Consider the following 13,849-nt stretch of genomic DNA (forward strand, 5'->3'; position numbering starts at 1 on the left):
ACTGGTGAACAAAGTTTGCAATTGTCGCTATCCTGCTTTGCCGCTAGGATTCGTTGCAGTTGTCAGTGTAGCTCCGCGTGCACCTTGCAAATACTACGACCCCGAGTCCCATGGGCTGCAAGCACAATACATGGATCTTCAGCTAACCTTTTTCCACAGCAAAGCCTTTCAAACTTGTTTGGACTTTTGAAATGATCGTGAGGACACGGGCATTTGGATATCTAGCACAAGCGTTCCATATTTATCCTGAGAAAAGAAACCTGATAAAACAGAGCAGAGAAAACGCCAACCTTATCTCGAAACCCACGTTCTTTTTCCTAGAAAAAAAAAGGTTCCATTTCCAACATAGGATATCTAGCACATGTGTAAGGATTACTGTCCGCAAGGGTGGCCGTGGGCCCAAGGCTGACCGTTACACTAGAGAAAGCCCAATGGGCCCCCACGTTGCTCTCGCCGCCACGGATCGCACGAACGAAAGCGGCACCCACTCGTTTGTTTCACCGCGCAAGCCGAAAACGAGCGGAGAGGGAGGCAATGCCACGGCCCACCGTCAGATCACGCACACGCGGCACATCGCGCATTCATGGCACGGGGAGTAACGGGCGACGCCGGGGGAAGCAGCGCCGCCGCCGCCGCGGCCGAGCAGGGGAGGGGGGCCGCCGCGCCGGCTCCGGTTCCGACGTGGCAGCGGGTGCGGAGGGCCGGGCAGGGGGCGGTGGCGCACGCGCTGCTGCTCTGCTTCACCGCGCTCCTCGCGCTCAAGCTCGACGGCGTCGTCTCGCTGTCCTGGTGGTAAGCCGTAACCCTGTCCTCCTGCCCAGCCCTCGTGGAATCCACATCTTATACTGTTCAAGTAAGTGTTGCCGTTCGTTGGGTCGCGCTAGTTCCCACGGAAATCCGAGATGAGCGCTTGGCTAAAAGTTTCTGATTCAGTGATTCATTGTGAAATTGTATGCCATTTGGGGCGTCTAGTCTCGTTTTGCAATGGTGGTTGTGGAACTTAGACGACAACGGACAAATGAGTTCGATGGTGCGTGCATCCTAATGTATATGCACCTTGTTTATTTAAGTTATTATAGGAAATGATGCGTTGGTGATTTGATACAGTGGACTGATTGAGGGAATTGTGAAATTCCTGCTTTGTGAATAGTTGGAAGTTAGCTCTTGCGTGTTATACTGAGTCAGGGTACGGATACCATCCAAGAGCTATAGATGCTGAGACTTTGGGTGATGTAACTTATGCAGACACACGTCCAATTTGAAGAATCTGCAGTCATCAATGTCGCAGTGTGTCATAAAGTTGCTAGAAACACCGAAACAGCTTCAGCACACATTTGATGTTATTCTTTCATGTCTCAATATTGGAATTCCCAAAATGACTACCAACACTGCAGGGTGCTTTTCATCCCTCTATGGTTGTTCCATGCTGTTGCTGCTCGATGTCGATTCTCGCTACCTGCTCCATCAGCACCTGAAAGTTGTCAAGTGCGTTTTCTGCTTTTGCTTTTAAAGTGGGTACCTTCTTTCTGAAGTTGGCTTTGGCTCGCAGCAAGTTAATTAGATCATTTTCAACTGTACAGCAGGTGCCATGCCATTCCATTGTCGCCACACCCTTGCTAGTTGCTTTTGAGCTGCTTCTCTGTGTTTACCTGGAAAGCCTCAGTGGTGAATTCACTGCTTACTGTGATTTATCATTTGGTTTGTTTGTTTGCCTTCTTCATTGATTGTTTTTCACCTGTCAGCTGGATTGTTCATTTTTCAGGTCATGGGGATCCTTTCATAGATTTAAAGCTTGTCTTCCTTCCACTCTTGGCTTTGGAAATCATTACACTGGTTGACAACTTCAGGTGATGACATAAAAACAGTGGAACAATGCAAATTTCTTATATTGATATTGAACAATTACATTACAACTTCTTGGCATATACACATTCTACACTTCTCCTTTTACATTTTGTACATCAGTAATCCAACGTGTACATTGTCACCCTAATCTGTAGGAAATTCTTTAATACTGCATATATAATCTTTTCATGGTGATAGTCTTTGTCGCACTGATCATTTTTCACTTGTAAGTGCAAACTTGCCACTACGATTTTTGTACTATATGTGAGTTCATACCAGAAAATATTGCTATGGTGTGAACAAAGAACCAGGCATTTGAGGTGAACATTTCTTTTTTTGTCACTTGACAGAAACCATTATGCAAAAAATCACACCTATTATTAGTGCATGGTTGTTTGCACAAATTTTTTACCTTAACTCGTTCGTCTTTTTTATTCTCAATAGGATGTGTGGTGCTCTAATGCCTGGGCATGGAGAAACTATAACCGACGAAGCAATTTGGGAGAGGCTTCCTGTAAGAATCTAAGACTAGATTCAATCTGTGGTTATCTCTTCTCCCATTTTATTAGATAAATATGACCAAACCGTTCAGTTTTAAATCCTGTCCAAAAGTGCAACTTCATGATAGAAGTTGCTATTTCCAGTAAAATTATTATTTTTGTTATTTTTTATTTGCATTGTTTGGATCAATGTTTTATATTAAGGACCAGTTTGTGGTTGTCCTATTTTGTTTTTGTTGTTGAATCTAATTAATTATGGGAATCATTACCTTATGTTAGTACCACCATGCTGTCTGGCTCCAAAAACTATGTTTTTGAAATGGTTATGTATTCAACTTAGCAGTTGAAAGACATTCTGCTAAACTAAAGTGTCAGCAGATATCATATCAATACAACTACAGATTTTCGGTTAATGTAAGCCTACAGCTTTGTTTTCGCAAGAATCTTTTTAACCCATGACTTGTTAGAGGTACCACATTGGCAACAATGTGTCATTTGAGCCATTGGTATAGAATTTTACTGCATGATTCGATTTAAAACTACAAAACCATGTGTATATGGGTACCAGCAACAGCTATTTCTATACATGATGGATGACATTGCTTGAGACCTTTAATGTTGATAACTAGATGCCCTATATGCAGGCTAAATATGTAACTGTTACTAACAACTTCATCTTTTTCATAGTACTTCTGGGTTGCAATTTCCATGGTATTTCTACTAGCGGCTACTTCACTCATGCTTCTGAAGTTATGTGGTAAGCTATACGAATATTATGTAATTTATAGCTGCTGTTCAGAAGTTCCAAAGTAAATGACGTGACTTGGCCTTTTTTTCCCTTTCACCTAAATGGCTTACATTTTATGCTGGAATACTAGAGCAAATTCTTGAGGATTCACTTATTTATATTTTGTATTCTCTTGTATTAAACTGAACCATGGATGCAAGTTTCATAATCTTTAACTATAGGTGAGAGTACAGTAGTACCTTTTGACTTCTTAACTGATAGTTACGCTGTATGCAACAGGTGGTGCAGTTACCCTGGGGTGGTGGGATTTATTCATTAATTTTGGGTAAATACTTTTTTCTCCATTTCGAATCATGCTTGTAATCCCTTCAACTGTCTTACTGATTATTTGGCATCTTGTACAGGATTTCCCAGGGCTTTGCTTTTATGGTATGCACAAGATGGTCAAATCCAATGGTCGGTAGACATTCAATCCTTGGTATAACAATAAATTCACCTTACATGGATAGAGAGTGCAATTGGAACAGCAGCATTCCATTTTTTTTCTCCAAAAATGGTGCTGACATGGACTGTGTGGTCTGCAGGACATTGGTGGCCCTGTATTGATAATTCCTATAATAGTTTTCCAAGTTCTTCTTTGTATGCGCTTAGAGGTCTGTTCAACTCCATTTTCCATATGCTTTATTCACTTTAAAAATATAGGCTGTCTATTATACTTTGCTGTCATTTGAACTTTGATAACTTGCACCTAGTTTTTTATGTCTATACATAATCATTGTGCCTTTTGAGCTGTCATAGTTCTTTTCTTGTGAATATGTCATCTAGTGCACATTTTATCCCAATGCTATTTGTGTGCAGTGCTAGTCTGAGTACCATTTCTCTCTGATTGCAGGGCACCCCATCTAATGCACATTTTATCCCAATGCGAGCTATTTTTCTGCCCATAATTTTGCTGCAAGTTGCTGCTCTATCTTTTGCTATTTGGAGATTCTTCGACAGGCTTCTTACTAAACTTCAAGATGGAATTATCAGTCAAGGACATATTTCTGTGTCTTCGAAAGTTAATGAGCTGTTTATGATGATACAATATGGTTCAAGGTTTTATTTGCTCTTAACACAACTCTATCAATTATGTGTTCAAATTGCATACCTACTGCAGGTGTTGTACATTCTGAGTTTGTTCATCTTCATTGCTGACCAGGCTCCTTCACTGGTGGTCTATTGATGAAGATAGCAGAGAGGAACAGGCTCACTTATGCTATGCAAATAACATTGGGTATCCACTGCAAAATTCTGATTAGTTGTATTTGTATATAGACACTAGACATACTCATTACATATATGCTTGCCTTAAAAAAGTCATCATGTATGTCAATATTTTGGATCTATGGATCATAATCACTGAACTACCCATGCTATTTTTTCTATGTGTAATGCATTATGCATCATTGCAACTTAGATACATGAAAAACAGTAGTCTATGGGACCATAAATTTCTAGAAAACATTTTTTTGTTGTGAAATGCTATATGGAGCTCATGGCTTAAACAGAAATTGGCTTATTGGTATTATGTTCTACCTTTTTTAATTTGCTTGGAGTCTGGGTAGAGGTTGTTGCAGGACAAGGCATCATGGTCTCATGTGAGGAGATGGATTTTCCTAGCAGAGAGAAGAAAGAAAATGACAGGATCAATGTTTGAAAGAATGTATCACTGAAAGCCCATATATAAATATAAAACACATATGGGAGATCCCACCTATGCTCAGATGGCCCAAGATGTAGAAAGACAACCTAAATAATTTCTAAAAACCAACTGCTTGCTTTAGTCGATCTTGATAGTGATCCTTTTGAAGTTATGAGTCAATTTAAACCCACTGTTTGATACTTCGTTAAGAGAGAGGGAAGGAGGGAGTTCCTCGTATGCATTCTAAATGCTTTCAGGTCGCGTAATACTTTCAATGACTGATCTCTTGTTCATTATCTGCAGCTATAGTACCTTTTGCAGTTATCCACCAGAGGTGGTAAAAGAGATGCCAAAGAAAGTTCTTGTCAAAGAGGTTGTTTCTTCATACTTGCTGCAATAGCTTCCTTGTTTACATGAAGCTAATAGCTCTTTTGTCCTCTTCCAGGTAGAGAGACTTCAACTAGCCTTGGAAGAGCAAACTGAAATGGCAAATCATAGCCAACAGCAGTGTGATAGGCTAAAAAATGTACTGTCTGCTATCCCCTTTTCTAACACACTGATACATTCTTTGCAGTTTTAATGTATTCATGGATCTCTGAAATGGCTATCTCCATCCGTCTACCATTATTGGAATTATTTGCCTTTCAGAATGTTCAATTTATTCAAAAGGCTGTACCATTGTCATATAGCTTGCAGACATTCATCTATTATCACTATAGGATTAATACACACCAGATGCTTCCGACTTATTTTTGCTAGAACCTTTTCCTGAACTAATGCTACCAAAATATTTGCATGAATGCAGGAACGGATCTTGTGCCGAATTTGCTTTGAAAGAGACATCTGCATTGTTCTGCTTCCCTGCCGCCATCATGTTCTATGCGAGTTAGTTTGAATGCTCATCCTGATATGTTCACACATTCTGGATCTGTTCTTATGATCTATATATACATGATAATTCTGAAGTTCTCCATTTGTTCCCCTTGCAGGCCCTGCTCTAACAAGTGCCAGTCATGCCCAATTTGCCGATTGATCATTGAGAGCAGGTTATCTGTTAATGATGCAGTATTGTCAGCCAATCCATTATGTGATGCAGTTTAGAAGTCCACATGTTGGCAGTCGGTTCTAGGGTACCGACTTCTTGTGTCGGCAAAGATGACCCACATTGATTCCTATCGAGGAAGACAAGTTGTGAAATTCTTGGTATGAAATTTGGAAGAAAGTGAGGATAAGTCTTCTATTGTCAGATCGGAGTACAAGAAAAATCAAAAGCCACACTGTACATCCTTCTGTAGTGATATGACACAAAGGAAGTGGGAAGCGTATGAGTTCTTGAGCTCTTGGATTGCACATATATATAGCCAATATCAATAACCACTTAAATAACTGATCTTTGTTCGGCCAGCCATATATGACATCTGGCCAGTTTTGTATAGTTCCTGAGTGAATTCTGCTAACAGATGGACGGAGAAACCAAGAAAACATGTGCAAACTGGAACTTCAGGCGGTTGTCACTAGATGTTCTTTGGCGTTCAGGAAAAAAAAAGCAAATCTCAGTCTGTTCTACTTTGACAAGTTTATGAAGTTGCACAACAATGGCTTCACCTTTCCCTAATGGAGTTTCGACATGTAAACAGCTTACATGCATATGTACAGATGCGACAATAATGTCTCTGTCAATTTTATCTCCAAGGTATAAGAGCATTGAGCTTTCTCCTGGTCATGTCAAATAATGAGAGCATGAGCATCTATTGTATGCGCATGTCATGTCGACCCTCATGCGTCCTTTGTCCACCGTACCAGATCATCACTTTGCAGTACGAGAATTGACTCTCAAGTCAATATTTGTGGCTAGCCACAACCTACACCTCTTTTGTCACGTTGCTATGATTTCGCATGTCTTGTGGCCTTCAATCCTCCGGTACTCTTTGGAGATCTCCGCATAGCGTCGGAAGGACAACCGAGATTGTGTGCCGGTGCCAATATTTGCGAGGAAGTTGCTAGGTGCATGCTCCGCATGATCGGCAAAGGACTGGTCATTCCATTTTTGTCATCCTTATCCTTGTTGCCTTCATGTGTATGTCACCTTTGTTGCTATAGTCCTGCTTTTGCTACCTCTGTGTGATGATATGCGTCCTATCCAGAATGCGATGGCAAGCTGGTGGCAATGCAGATAAGAACATGTTTTCTTGGTTAGCTGAGAATGGGAAAATGCTAGTGCACCATTCGATGAATCAAGGGGTGTGAGTGTTTCGGCTATTTTTCGAGAAGTTCGGCTATTTGTTAAGGATGTGAGTATCTGAGCTGACTATTCAATCTAGAGGTTGTTCACGGCTGAGTCTGCTTTGGCTCGGTTGAGAGACATGGTTTTAGTGCAATGTATAATGTCATCTTATTCGGCCTTTGGATTTCGAGTGGAAACAGAGAAACAAGAACAGCCAGCCCTTTTTCGTTGCCTCGTGGTGATCCTGTAGTTCCTTTGTCGCCATCATGCTTCCATGCCAGACGAACTGACCAGACCGCCATCCTTTCAGGCGGATTGCGTTGCCGCGCGCGCGTCGCTGTTGCCTCTTTTTTCATGCCCACACCGCATGATCGGGCACGGGCACGCGTGGCAATTTGATTGCCACCCATGCATGATCGAGCACGGGCCTTTGTCAGATGGGACGCACCGGCGGCAGGTGCAGAGGGGAGGATCCAGGCGAGATCCTGCGCGCCGCAGCACGTTTTGCTTCGGCGTCGCGGCGGAGGAATGGTCAAGCAGAGGGCAGGTGCGTCGCATGTAGTTAGGGCCAGGAGGTTTCTTCCACTTCCGATCCACTACAACGATGACAAGGCATGTGAGCTGCGGCCACGGCCATGAGGTGATGATGTCTTCTCAGAAATTGGTTGGCCATGGCCGGCCGGCAGGTTGCATCGCGCACGAAACGTCGTCGTCGACCCACAGAAAATACAGTGCTGTCGTGGTCCATGTCTATGTGAGCTGCGGCTTGTTTGGATAGATATAGGGGGGTGACGGGATCCAGCCATTCTGGAGTGGCCGAATGATTGTTGCTGGGTGGTTCGGTTTCCTCGCCGTCCCCAAGGGTTTGTTTCAGCCTTTCGATCGGGTCTACTCCGATCCTTAACAATAATCGGTGAAGTCTAGTGCGGTCTTTGTTTATCATCTTGTTTCCGTTGGCCAACCACATCCGTTCTGTTAGAGTATATGCATATTGAAGTGACCCGATATGATCCGGCTGTGTTATGGTAGGATAAAATTGGTTAAAATTGATTGATTGTAATCTCCTGGATAGTTTCCATCACTATCTCTAGGATTACTTGAGATCTACCATATACTACGATAAAAAAAAACCCAAGAGGCCGAATACAAGCCACATCATCCAATATTTGTAGTATTCATCTCCTCACACGTTCCATGGCCATCAGACGGTCTATGATGCGCTACTGTTCTTCTTCGTCTTCCTCGCTACAGCCATCTTATGCTCCTCTCTCACTTGACGCACCCACCTCCCACTGGCCTACTACATCCATCTTCAACAGCTCACCCACCGCCAGTCACTAGTCTAACCACTCGACTTTTAAGCTCCTCCAGCCTGCTGCCGTCACAGCCCACCAGCCATCCTTTGCCACGCCCGCGGCAGATAGCGCTTTGCCTCCTCCGTCAAGCATGGTACCTCCCAAAGGTGCCAACTCACCACATCCGATTTTTACCCATGTGAACGAGAGAAAGAATCTCATATATGGATCCTTAAATCATATGAGGCTAACGCATGGGGCTATATAAGTACAAGAGCTAGTGTTTGACTCTAATTGTTGGAAGACATGTCTCTTACACTATCTCTTAGGCATATGAGCTAGTACCAATGGAAGAGGCCTAAGCCGGGGCTCCTTCCCCAAATAAAAAAACGTAACTTCCCCTCACCATTTGACCTAGTTTCGCCATCATCAGTACATCTTCTCCTCTCCGGGCGGTGTTGAAAAACAATGTTATTGAGTTTCTTGTAACTTTCAACACCCTCGTTTCAAAAAGAAACAAAAAAGAAATTCTTGTGATTTTAGGCACCCCAGTCTAGGAGATATGAAAAAAAATGATGTCCAACTGATTCTAAGGCCGTATGGCTCCTTGAGCTTGCATGGAATAAAAAAAGAAAGAAGAATGAAAGTTAACTAGGGAGAGAGACATCCACCGTAGCACTGATAACATAGACGATGAGAATCAAATCTTCGTTGGCTAGGTGACAACTACATCTTCCTGCCAATAATATATCGTTCAACTTATTCTTGTACTTAGCTACTACCACAAGGGAGGAAAGGGAAGAGATCAATAAGCACGTATGCTCGTTACTGGTTTCCTCGACACGACACGCCAGCCAGCCACTGTGTACCGTGCGCGTACGGCGTGTGCATGTACATGCATGCACCGGCTGCCGGCCGGTCGTGTCCGGCCATCATCGAACGACGGATGGACGCGTCGTGAGTGGTCGTCGCTCGCATGCCGGCCAAGCGATCGAGGCAACTAGGATGGAGCCACACCCCTGTGGTGTGTGAAGCTATAGTACTATATATGTAGCCTGCAGCCTGCGCATGCGTACGTACGCATAATGCGTGCACCAGGTAGGTGGTAGCTGGTAGGCTCCTCTTTCTATCATATCGTTTCCACGCCGGCGCACTGTGGTAGCTGCCGATACATACGTTTTGCGCTTGCGCACGTCTAGTCTTGCTTGACTCTGGTGATCGAGCACGGAGACGACGGGCGAAGCCAACAGTGGCGGCATGCAGAAATGGGAAGGGCAAGGCCAAGAAGCAACCGGATCGGAATCGGATGCATGAAGATGTACTAGTAGGTAACTACTTTCTACTACTAGCTGCTACCGGATGACCTTATCATGTCGTCGTCCTTGTTGCTTTGCTTTTTCACCATCTGCATGTGCGTGCGTACGTACAACGTACATACCGTTTCCCATGGCCTGATGGCCATAGACCTTCCACCGTACATGTACGTGTATATTCGTGCGACGGTGCGAGGGAAATGGACGGTTGCGATAGCTCACGTGGCCACAAAAGTGCATGTGGTCTTTGCTTTCCCTAGCTTAACGCACGTTCTATGATGTGTATGACTGAGATAGCTGGGCTTTTCTGGGGTTGGAGCCTGGACATTTAAAGTACAAGCATACATGCACGAGATGGCATGCATGGAGCGGCAGTGTACATGCAGAGACCAGAGAGGGACAGGCCAGGGAAAAACAAACAAACATATTCAAAGGCTGGGGGATCGGAGTTGTGAGCCGCATGCGCAGAGGGCGAACACGGGTGAGATTCTCCGAGGCGGGGGGCGGCCCCGGCCGTCAAACGACGACTCAGGGTACGGGCCATGTCGAGACCTGACCGGGATCGCCAGGGTACGGCTGCTGATAGCTCTCGAGCTCGCGCCCGCTGCAGGGCATGCATGCAGAGATATGATGCAGCGCTCGCTAGCTAGGGCTCGGCCCGATCGATCGAGATCATCACTGGTGTGTGCGCCTGCTGCTGCTCCCTGCGTGGCCCCTACATCGCAGCAGCTAGCGCGTGCAGGACCGGCGGCGGCGGCGGCCTCGCCGGCCGGCCGGGAGAGCTCCCTGCGATGTCCTGACGCGGTGCTGCTTTCAAGGAGCGTGTTCACTTTATTAATAAGCTGATGAGTGGACAAGCCTATATTTGCCCTACTTTTTTTTTAGAAAAAAGAGGGGAGGACTTGATCTTGCGCTATCAACATAGTCATTTTTTAGAAACTGTAAACGTTACCCTAGTAAGGATGGTCCAAGATTGACGGCGGAAACGTGCGCGGAGAGCGCATGCGCAGTGCTCTCTCCGACCTATACGCATTATTCAACCGGACCCGATACCAACCAACTGCAGGATGCATGTAGCACGTCGATGAAACAAATTAAGAGGTGCCACATGCCTGCGCTCACATACTGAAAGTACAAAACCTGAACATGAGTTGTAGAGCTATCTGTTTGACATGTTTTTATTTTAAAGTATTTTGAACTAAATCTACCTGAATAACCAAAACTAGATGAAAAGAGAAAACAAGCAGAGAGGGAAAGAAGCTAATAGGTTGCATGAGTGTTTCATGCACGTACGATGATCATAACGACTAAAAGCCATAGGTGCAATTTTATTTACAAAATGAGACTGAACGTTATCAAAGCAGCATGGGTTCAAAGGACAGTCGTATGTATGGATGAAATACGCTTGGTATGTTTGAGTTGGCCATATCCAAGGTACGCGTACGTACGCGGGCAGATGAGGAGGCCGACGGAGCTGGGGAATAAACACGTATTGATAATTGACACACATATGCGTTCTGATCTGATCTCCTATTTGATGGTGCCTCATCTAGCAAGACCCACATGGCATCGAGCTCAGAGCATCTAGTAGTTCACCGCATACATCAGCACGAGGAGTCCGGAACTCTGGATAGAGATGCCGGATCAACTTGGCCATCAAGCTAAACGAACAAATATAACTTGAGTTACAGATATTCTCCAACAAACTCAGCGGCGGCCTAGGGGATTTTGGTGCGGCGTGGTGCCCTAGCAGGTGCCTATGTAAAGCCCCATCTTCTCACGTCCAAGGGGGCTGATCTTTTTTCCATCAACCAGGCCTACTCCTTCACGTAAGAAAAAGGAGATCTTTTTCCATCCACCACAGGTGCCGCCAGGAGAAACAAAGGAGACACAGCTCTTCCCATCGAACTCCTGCAAGATCCTTTTCCATCCACCAGGCTGGCCCTGCCTCTCACGTCCATCATCACCAAGTTTCATCCTCCGTCGCACCTCTGTCCAGAGTCAAGTCGAGGCCGGTGAGCGCAGCAAGAAGCGGCCATGGCACCTCTCTTTGTCTTTGGTGGTACAGGTTGATCTTGGATTCCTTGTCTATCCCTATCACAGATTAGATGCATACACACGGTGGGGCCATCCGCTCATCTCGCCACCGGCCACTCGTCTCGCCGTCGGCCGCGTTGGAGTGGCAGCAGAGGAGTGCGAGAGATCGGATCCTGGCGGAGGCGTGAAGTCCATGGCCCATGACGCCGCCCGCGCCGCTCGCTCGTCTCGCCGCCGGCCACGTTGGAGTGGCAACAGAGGAGCGTGAGAGGTCGGATCCTGGAGGTGGAGGCGTAACATCCATGGCCCACGACGCCGCCCGCCAGTGGTCGGAACCTGATGGAAGAGATTATGCCTCGGAAGATGGAGACGACGCCGCGCCTACGGTCGGAGACACTCGCATGTGCAGCCGAGAAGATCGATGCTAACCAACGTGCAAGCAGGAGGAGGCGTCTCATAGGGCCATGCTGCCATGCACGTACGTGTGTGTGCATGCATGTGCACCAATGAGCCAATCAGAGAGTGTCTCGTGAGGCCACGCTGCCATGCATGTACGTGTGTGTGCATGCATGTGCACCAATGAGCCAATCAGAAGGCAAGGAAGGCAGCCGACCATCTTCGTGGTTTCCTGCGGCCCGTCGGAACGTCACTCGAAGATCATTGCGACCATGACGACTGACCTTGCCGTGACGTCTACTCGGCTTCAATGACATAACTGTGCATACCCAACCCACCACTGCTACGACTACCACGCGCCGTATGATGCCGACAAGGACGAACGACGTGGGCGGGCGGAGTTGATGTCCCAGCTACGCTACACTAGCTCATGGACTGATGAGTCCATGGATGATGCCGACGCCATACCCACATCAAAACCACACATTCATGGAGAACGTGAAGCGAAGACCGAAGATGACGACCACTGTAGCGGAATCGGAGGTGCTCTGCAAGCTAGACTTGCAGAGGTGATTAACTAGGAGCTTTCTGAGGTCTTAGGAACCAGAAAACCATGTCGTCCAATACAAGATCGCTGTCAGCAGGCTATAGAGCGTATAGGGACTTGTATTTATTTTTCTGTAAAGATTAATAAAGTACTTGTTCCTACTTTTTATTTTGTGTACTTAGTACACTGGCATGCTCGCACTATCCCCAAGGGCAGAAAAATCTTCGTGTGATTTTTCTCCTCAAACAAATTGGCACGCCTGATAGGACATGGTTCTCCTCCCATCTCCGCTGCGCCGTGGTCGTCATATTTGTCTTCGCCGTTCTCCAACAACACAGCATGATGCATGGTGTCCTTCGACGTGGAGCCACCCTGACGAGAGGCCCTCTTCTTGCAGGAGGACCATCTGAAGCTATCAAGACTTGGGTGGTGTGCATGATCCAGTTCGGGACGAACGCGTCGGTGCTGATCCCCAAGCAAGCTGGAGGACTCATCACCAAGACCCAAGCGCCGCCCACAATCCAGTGCAGGCAGCTTCCCACCACGACGACAGTCAACCAAGCTGGAGGACCCTCTGTCGCCGTCAACACTCAAGCCCTGCTCCTGCTCAACTTCGGCCAGTTCCCGGTGGCCATCTTCGAGCACGGCAACAAGACCTACATCCACTCGTCGCAGGACTCGACGAAGTTCCAGAAGTTGCAGTCCAAGAAAGCTCAGAAGCGAGCTGCTGCCAAGGCCAAGCGAGAGCGTCGAAGCTTGATGCTTGAAGCACGGGCTCTCTTGAAGAAGTCCGTGGTGGCTGATCTCAAGGGAGATGTCCAGGTCGCGCAATGACTACGTGCCAAGTCAACCAACAAGCGCACGGGAGCCGCGACCTTCTGTGCCCTTACAGCATCAAGCGCTGAAGAAGTGGCTGCCCAACTGCGGAACGCACGAAGGTCGAGCTATTAGAAGCTTTGGAGGGTGTGTCTAGCAACTTGTGAAGATACATGTTTTTTGCTCATCATGCCTCTAGTCCTCACCCTCTTCGCAACTACCAAAGGAGGTACTGCAAGGTGCAACGACTTCATCAACAAGTCGCCTCACGTATGGCCCATAGCACAGTCCTAGAAGAGGACTGGTCACTTGACACCGGCGTCCTCCTCGACAAGGTGTTCACCTACCCCAGCACACTAGAGGCGTCATACGATGTTTTCCCTGACGAGTGGGCACACGAGCCAGTCAAGATCAAGGACCTGGTGCGACGTGCAATCATGCACG

General features: G+C 46.3%; 1 protein-coding gene across 1 annotated transcript; it reads left to right on the forward strand.

Moving 5' to 3' along the window:
• Positions 1–537: 537 nt before the first annotated feature.
• LOC117843891 (uncharacterized) lies at positions 538–6,500 on the forward strand. The gene is made up of 15 exons (XM_034724640.2): positions 538–792; positions 1,395–1,485; positions 1,581–1,665; positions 1,763–1,847; positions 2,290–2,359; positions 3,033–3,102; positions 3,373–3,418; positions 3,498–3,549; positions 3,678–3,746; positions 3,986–4,191; positions 4,295–4,369; positions 5,081–5,150; positions 5,223–5,303; positions 5,583–5,662; positions 5,767–6,500. The coding sequence occupies exons 1-15, from the start codon at positions 584–586 to the stop codon at positions 5,876–5,878; spliced, it is 1,401 nt and encodes a 466-aa protein (XP_034580531.1). The 5' UTR covers positions 538–583; the 3' UTR covers positions 5,879–6,500.
• Positions 6,501–13,849: the final 7,349 nt, after the last annotated feature.

The sequence above is a fragment of the Setaria viridis genome, chromosome 2, assembly GCF_005286985.2.
Source record: "Setaria viridis chromosome 2, Setaria_viridis_v4.0, whole genome shotgun sequence".
In the NCBI taxonomy this organism is placed as follows: Eukaryota; Viridiplantae; Streptophyta; class Magnoliopsida; order Poales; family Poaceae; genus Setaria; species Setaria viridis.

What these genes read in the sequence shown, in the direction of transcription:
- LOC117843891 (XM_034724640.2), top strand. Translation starts at nt 584, where the DNA reads ATGGCACGGGGAGTAACGGGCGACGCCGGGGGAAGCAGCGCCGCCGCC. An exon ending in CATGCTTCTGAAGTTATGTG is followed by an intron (nt 3,103 to 3,372) that starts GTAAGCTATACG and finishes TGTATGCAACAG; the next exon opens with GTGGTGCAGTTACCCTGGGG. An exon ending in ATGATACAATATGGTTCAAG is followed by an intron (nt 4,192 to 4,294) that starts GTTTTATTTGCT and finishes ATTGCTGACCAG; the next exon opens with GCTCCTTCACTGGTGGTCTA.